The sequence below is a fragment of the Fundulus heteroclitus genome, chromosome 21, assembly GCF_011125445.2.
Source record: "Fundulus heteroclitus isolate FHET01 chromosome 21, MU-UCD_Fhet_4.1, whole genome shotgun sequence".
Taxonomy (NCBI): Eukaryota; Metazoa; Chordata; class Actinopteri; order Cyprinodontiformes; family Fundulidae; genus Fundulus; species Fundulus heteroclitus.
Window position 1 is genome coordinate 35,409,816 of NC_046381.1, and position 7,792 is coordinate 35,417,607.

A 7,792-nucleotide genomic window follows, 5' to 3' on the forward strand; every position below is an offset into this window, starting at 1 on the left:
AAACTTGAAAATATCAATTATTGACATTTGAGGCAATAAAATTAGTTAGCACAACAAAGCAAGCAAGTTGTATACTCTAAAACAGTTTGGTGAGTTGCTAATACTTAAATCTTGAAGTTGGAGTTCAATACAAGGGACAGGAGTTCTGCAAACTCTTATTTCTTTGTTGCGAAAGGCGGGAAAGCCAACTTTCCGAGTTGGCACTTGGCACTTGAAGTCTCATTGTGGCTGTGCTGCCTCGAGCTGGAGTCCACGCAGGTAAGTAACCTTTAATTAAATTAAATTAAAATGATACGAGACTGTTATTCTAAGTTGTGTTGTGCAGTATTGCAAGTCGTTTAATGAAGAAGGAGAGAGACATACACATTTTTTACATTTAAACACCAACAGCTTTACAGTCAGTAGCGAAAGCTAGAGGCTAACTGATGCTAGTAGCGCTGCATCAGTTAGCCGCTAGCTTGTCTGGGCAAGTCCCATAAAACAAGATAGGCATGTTATCGTCTGACTGGTTGGTACTCTGTTAATTCATGTTCATTACCAATTCTAACTCAAAATTGTGGTCGCAAAATTAACCTACATTTCATGTAATCTGTCACTGTTAGAAGAATTGGCAGTGTTATTACACCGTGGTAATAACACTGCCAATTCAGTACCTGCATTGCTTCCTTTATGCAGCAGGAGAGGAGGTTAGTGGGTTAGTTTGACAGTAGGGACAGTTAGAGAGTAGAGCCCGAGCCGAAGCCGCACACAAGCTGCGGCTCGGTCCGCTGGGCCTATTTTGCTGTCTGTCTTCACAGTATATGGAGTGCACTATTCACAGAAGGGAGCGTGCAGCTGTCGGTGTTACCTGCTATGCTATAAAGTGGCCCGGTATATTATACTTCTAAATGTAGTATATAGTGGGGCTGTCAGTTTTAACGCGTTAACTTTTTTAGACCATGACGCCCACATTTTTTAAATGTGTTTTTTTTTAAGCGTTGGTGTTTTTTTCCTCGCCGCGCTCTTCGGACTTTGTTTTTTTTTTCTCCCTCGACACTTTCCGTAGTTCCATGAATGCTAGAGACTTTAGCACAACAGACACGCGCTCACTGTTGCCAAGCCCGTTTATTTCATGCGACTTTGGGCTTCTTTTTTTCTAAAGTCGATTGTAAACTTCATGAGTCGCGGATTGCAGTTTTTCGGGCTTGTTTCTGAAAGTGAAGTCGCTTATATGGGCTCTAAAACAACAGACACAAAAACAGTGAGTATATCCACCTGAAATATCCATCCGCCTCATAACGTGCTGCAGCTCATCCTAACATCGGAGTCGAGGGACTTAGGAGCAGCTCTGCCCGTATTTTCTGCATTTTACTGTTGCAATAACCGGTAGCTCTTTCCCCAGTTGCAAGCAAAGTGTAAGACTCTGGAATGAACTGGAAAATTTAAATCCTTTTCCAAGCTTTAAACTGTTTTAATGTGAATAAAAGCAGCATACAAAAATATACGAGGGAATTTTTGTTGTTGGTGTGAAAGCTCTGGATTAGATGCATATGAGAGAGTGAAAAAAATGAATAATAGTTGTGACTTTATTAAAATGTAAAATTAGTATTACTTTATATTTAAATGCTTAATACCATGTCTATCTTTGTTTAAGAGGCAAACAAATATTTTGACATGAAATATTTATTTATTTACATCAGGGCACTATGATTAATGATTTAGCCATTACTAGCCAGAGTTTAACATTTTATGGCACCAGGATGTTTTCATTCCAATTCTGAAAGTCCTTGAAAAGAAAAAATATTAAAATATCTTTTGTACAAGGATGTTTTTTACTAGTGTCATTTATTGCAAATTTGCATATTAAAAGGCCCAAATAGGCTTTTACACTTTCAGAAATAAAAAGATAAAGTATGCGATTATTTTGCGATTAATCTCGAGTTAACTATTGAAATTATGCAATTAATTGCGATTAAAATTTTTAATCGTTTGACAGCCCTAGTATATAGTAAATACTACTATATACCGGTGGGTATGATCACTAAAATACCAACGACCAGTGAGTCTAATGACACTGATCATTTCCTTAATAGTTTGACAGTATAACCTCATATGAACGCAGCTCTAACCGACCCGATGCCTCAGCACAGTGACCAAGCTTTGATAAATACACCGGATCTGCGTCGGCGGAGTGTTTTCTTTGTATTTTAGCCGGGTCGCTAGAGTATGGAAGAAAAACAGTCCCATTGGAATCCACCTTTTCTTTAACACTGAATTTTAACACTGAATTTTAAACACTGAATTTTAAGCACTGAATTTTGTTAGACATTGAATTCCTTACACTGAATTTTAATCTGGTAAAAATTCACCTGCAAAAAAATTCACTTGCGAAAATTCAGCTGCAAACATTCGGCTGCAGAAATTCAACTGCAAATATGACTTTCGGTGAACTCAAGCCAAAGCAATCTTAGCATATTTCCATGGGACACGATATGTGGAGGGTATGATTCTTTCATCTGGACACTGCAGTGGACTGCCAGAATTTTATAAAATCGTGACCATAGTAGTTAACCCTGAAAAAGTAGCCTTTGTTGGCAAAAAGCTCACATCTTGGTACCTTGAACATTTTAGGTCTTTTGAACTTGTGGAGAGCATCAACGCAGACGTTGAGATTTTCGTTCCCCAGGCTCTCAACAACCATCATCCACTAGTGGCATACACAGTGGGAGGGAAGGTGCTGGTGACTCCAAAAGTGTGCCTCCTCCATTGAAGTGACACAGAATGGTCAGTGGACTCTCATTACACTCTATAAATAAAACTCTGTTGCTCTCATTCACATTTTCACCCTTTCTTCTATTCAAACAAGATGTCACAGCTTGTCCATTATTTTATTTTGAGAGATTTTTCTGTCAGTTTTACTTCTTGTATTTAATGGATTTCCTGATTTGTTTCACCTGTGTCTTGTTTCATTCACCTATGTCCTGTTTGCAGTTACCCCTAATGTTTGTGTATAGGTTTGGTTTTCAGTTCAGTTTTTGTTGGATCCTTGTTCATATTATGTACTTTTTTGCTGCTCAAGCTTGCTTTGCCTATGGAGACATTGCTTTTCTTGTTAATACTTGCAGGTAGAATTAACACATTGTTAGACCTTGTTACATTATTTATGAATTTAACTTTCGAGAAATTTTCTTTAACCTGACCCCTCTGTGTTTTGTCCTTATTTTTTGTGACATAGGCTGGATTAGTACTGCTGGTGAAAATCTCCCCAAGAATGTCCCGTAAAGTGACACTTCCTGAAGTACCTGGTTCGGTTGAGCAGTTGCAAAACGTTCTTCAGGAAAATCTTCAACTTCAAGGCAGTTTTACACTACAATATGAGGACCCAGGCTTTAATAATGCTCTCTGTAATTTGATTGACATCCATGAGTTGCCACCTGAGCGTGCTATCTTGCACATTCTTTGGGATGAGTCTGCAGTTGTTCTGCAAGAGTCAGACTCTTTTGATTCAGGGTCTTCCCTGGATACAGCCAGTTTATCCAGCAGAGAGTCACACCAGAGTCCCTCAGCTTTTATTAAGAACTATCTGCGAAATGTCTCAGAATGGCCTTCACCTTTTCCGATCCCACCCTTCTCCTATGATGTGGAGCTTAAGCTGCGTAAAGGCAATGAAGCATATGGAGAGACCAAGAAAGGTATCAGCTTAACAAGAGACATGAAGACAGACATTTTGGACAAGATTGCTCAAGCAGTCTTTGAAGTGAAAGCCTATCCTGATCAAGACCAGATTGAGTCAGTTGCTTCTGCTCTCATCAATAGACACCCCTGCCTTCGAGAACCAGGCAGTGAAACGGGGTATGAAGGATGGAAAATGAGCATAAAATACAAACTTGGCAATTACAGGTCCAAGCTGCGTCAGGCAGGCTGTATCGAGGTAAGCATTAACAAGAAAAAGAGGAGCAGTGAAGATGATGGTGCCGGTTCTTCTCTGAAGAGAGCAAAGCGAGGCGAGATTAACCACGTCCCTGACCATCCAGAAAACCATAATGATTATTCACTGGAGGATGAAAGACTGGCTCTGGTTGAAGAGTTTAAGAAGAAGAGCAAGAATGTTGCACTCATCAGGCAAAAGATGGAGTTGACTTTCTCTTTGAGACGCAAGGAGATCGTGGAGCTGCAGCCTATGGTGTCAGAGGTTCTGGTGCGGTGGCCTGCTCTGTTTTGTGAGGCAGAGGTAAGCATGTGAACTAAAAATATATTATGTTGTGAAAACGAGTAAATCATAAACACAAGGGGAGTAGAAGAGTTATGCGTGTTGATTAGAATGCATATTTAACATGACAATGGTGTTGATATTGTATTGACTTTGAATTGAGGATTTCAATTTTATGTTTACATTTTTCAACAGATAAGGGAGGAGTTTTATCGCATCACAAACAACAACCTAATGGACAACTTCAGAGCTGCCCTTCATCAGCACACTTGCAGGCTCCTGAGACTCTATCGGGGGAGGAGGACAGCTTTTTCATCTGAGATGGATCAGCTCCTTAACAGCCTGGATCAAGAGGTGAATTCTAGATGTAGTAATTTAATAACTCTGAACATTATGAATATAAAAAGAAATGTTGCCTTTTTATGAAACTATAGTAATAATTTTGGTAGCAATTGTTACAATGTTAAGTGATTCTTCTCATGACAAACCCTCAAAATAAACCTTGACAATGAGCAATCGCAGGGTCCAAGCCGAAAAATGTAAAATTACTGAATACAATTTTATAATTAATTTCATGCAACTCTTTGTTTCAGACATCTGACATCACTGCACTTCGACAAACTGCAGCATTGAAGGGCCTTCCCTTGTATCTCTGTGACAGTCAGGAGAAGCTCTTCAGGAACTGTTTTGTAAGTAGTTATAAGTAGAAATTATAAAAACGTTATTATACTGTATTTATAGTGCTGAATTTAACATTGACTTGAACCATTACCTCTCTGTCCTCCTTGTTCCTTTATCTCTCCTTATGGCCAGAGTGTCTTCAATAGCTGTACTGTCCTGGATATGACTTTATGTAGCCTAGATGATGTCAATTGATGTGTGTAAGGGATTAAATCTTTAATTGTGGGGTATGGGATGGAAATAGTTCAGATGTCCAACTCATAATTAATTCAATTTTGAAAAAAATTGTATTCAATAATTTGTGATTCTTTTAGCGTAATACCTTATTCCTATTCACAGTAATTTAATGACTAATGTATTTTCCTGTCTGTCCACACAAGGACACTGACCCAGAAGAGGAGCAGACGAAGGGCCTCACTGCGGGTGTCCTCACTGTGTTGGAGGATGATGACAGCGCAGCTCCTCAAAGTGTGGTGAATGTTGCTGTTGTTGTGGAAGAAGAGATTGTCCTTCAAGATCTCCCTGACCTGCCAACTGCTTTTGGTTACCTCTTTGGACTGATCTATGCGTTGAACCTTAAGTACCCTAAAGATCTCAGGTACACATTTGAAACTATTCAGAAGGTTTTCATGGAACTTGGTACAGATCTCTCTGCAAGGGTAAGATCCCTCAAAAACAAACTCCTTGAGTGAATCTGCACGCTAACTGATACTGTTGGATATGGAATTGTTGATCTCTGAAAGGTTCCTTCTGTCCAGCCAACCCATGTTAATTTTGTCTTCCTGTTTCTCACACACAACTCTGATGTACCTCAAACTCCCACTGTCTTACATTTATTTTGCACTTTATTGGGTTTTCCTTAAACATCTTAAATGTTGAGGTTCAGTGTTTGTAAAACAGCACATAGTATTGAGCAGTGTTATAAAAGCTTGTGCTACACCTTGTAGCACAAGTTGACTGGGACAGTTGGGTCTCATTAGTTTGCATTTACTTGGCCCTGTTGGAAGGGCTTTGATCCTGGTACAGTTCAAATAAAACAAAAGTTTTGAATGTATATGTTGCATCTGTAATTATTTATACATTTCTATAATTATTTATACAAATCATAAGTTAGTACAACTTACATGAGAGTTAGTAAAATGAAGAAATTAAAGTTATTATAATTTAAAATTAGAGATTTGCACAATTTACGGGATAGTTTGTAGAATAAAGAATTTAAAGTTATAACAATATAAAATTAGAAGTTAGTACAACGTATAGGATAGTTAGGAGAACAAATAATTTAAAGTTATAACAATATAAAATCAGAAGTTAGTACAACTTACAGGATAGTTGGTAGAATAAAGAATTTAAAGTAATTACAATGTAAAATTAGAAGTTAGTACAACTTACAGGATAGTTGGTAGAATAAAGAATTTAAAGTAATTACAATGTAAAATTAGAAGTTAGTACAACTTACAGGATAGTTGGTAGAATAAAGAATTTAAAGTAATTACAATGTAAAATTAGAAGTTAATACAACTTACAGTTGAGTTGACAAAAATTAGAATTTAGAGTTATGCCAACTCAAAAGCAAAACTTAAGATATTTAGTTTGATTGCCCAACTTAAAATTTTATCGAAGTTTGTTGCCTTGAAATTTTGAGTTCATCTAGCTTTTTTTTTTTTGCAGTGTGGATCCATCCTGCCTTGTATCAACGATTCAGGCTGGTGGTGGTGGTGTCATGGTGTGGGGAATATTTTCTTGGCACTCTTTGGGCCCCTTGGTACCAATTGAGCTTGGTTGCAACGCCACAGCCTACCTGAGTATTGTTGCTGACCATGTCCATCCCTTTATGACTACAATGTACCCAACTTCTGATGGCTACTTTCAGCAGGATAATGCGCCATGTCATAAAGCTGGAATCATCTCAGACTGGTTTCTTGAACATGACAATGAGTTCGCTGTACTCAAATGGCCTCCACAGTCACCAGATCTCAATCCAATAGAGCATCTTTGGGATGTGGTGGAACGGGAGATTCGCATCATGGATGTGCAGCCGACAAATCTGCGGCAACTGTGTGATGCCATCATGTCAATATGGACCAAACTCCCTGAGGAATGCTTCCAGCACCTTGTTGAATCTATGCCACGAAGAATTGAGGCAGTTCTGAAGGCAAAAGGGGGTCCAACCCGTTACTAGCATGGGGTACCTAATAAAGTGGCCGGGGAGTGTAGTTAACCTGATCAACTATTAAACAAAGTTCAGTTGTCCTAGAGCCTGACATTTACTCATCAGAATCAAAATCAAACTTTATCTTGTCAAGATCCTCTGAGTTGTGGACTTGTTTCAGTTAATTAGTTGATTTACCGCACCTGCTGTTAATGATCACCAGCCTGTATTTAAGTTCTCTCTGTTTGTTTCCCCGTCGTCGGGTCATTCTGTGTTCCTTCTGTGGTCTCCAAGTCGCTGCTCCTGCCTGAGTTTCTGTAAGTTTGCTTTCATTAAAGTTCCAATTTCACTATGTTCTGCCTCCGCCTCGTTGCCGCCTAGGTCCACGCCACCACCACATCATGACAGAAATGACCCGACCACGAGTGGACCAGGCAACGTTGTGGGAGGTGTGGGCCCAATTGAAGTGCCTCCAGAGGAGCTTCGAAAGGGCTGTGGAGGTGATCGGAGCTGTTGCCCCACACACTCCCCCGCCATCGATGACAACCCTCCACCTGACAGTGCCCAGCCTGCTCTCTCCCGAGTCGGCTGCTGAAAGCCCCGCTGCTGCATCACACGCCACGGCCCAAGTCTGCGTGGGCGTGGTGCACGCCAGTACGCCGGGCACAGAGGGACCTGCCCCGCCGACATCCAAAGGCCCAGCTCTGCTGCTGCACGCCACGGCCGAAGCCTGCGTGGGTGCGCGCACCACTGCTGCTGCTTTCACGGGT

General features: G+C 40.0%; 1 protein-coding gene across 1 annotated transcript; it reads left to right on the forward strand.

Moving 5' to 3' along the window:
• The first annotated feature begins 2,628 nt into the window (after positions 1 to 2,628).
• Positions 2,629 to 5,804, forward strand: LOC118556996. The gene is made up of 5 exons (XM_036125815.1): positions 2,629 to 2,763; positions 3,215 to 4,210; positions 4,385 to 4,543; positions 4,783 to 4,878; positions 5,251 to 5,804. The coding sequence occupies exons 1-5, from the start codon at positions 2,761 to 2,763 to the stop codon at positions 5,560 to 5,562; spliced, it is 1,566 nt and encodes a 521-aa protein (XP_035981708.1). The 5' UTR covers positions 2,629 to 2,760; the 3' UTR covers positions 5,563 to 5,804.
• The last annotated feature ends 1,988 nt before the right edge of the window (positions 5,805 to 7,792 follow it).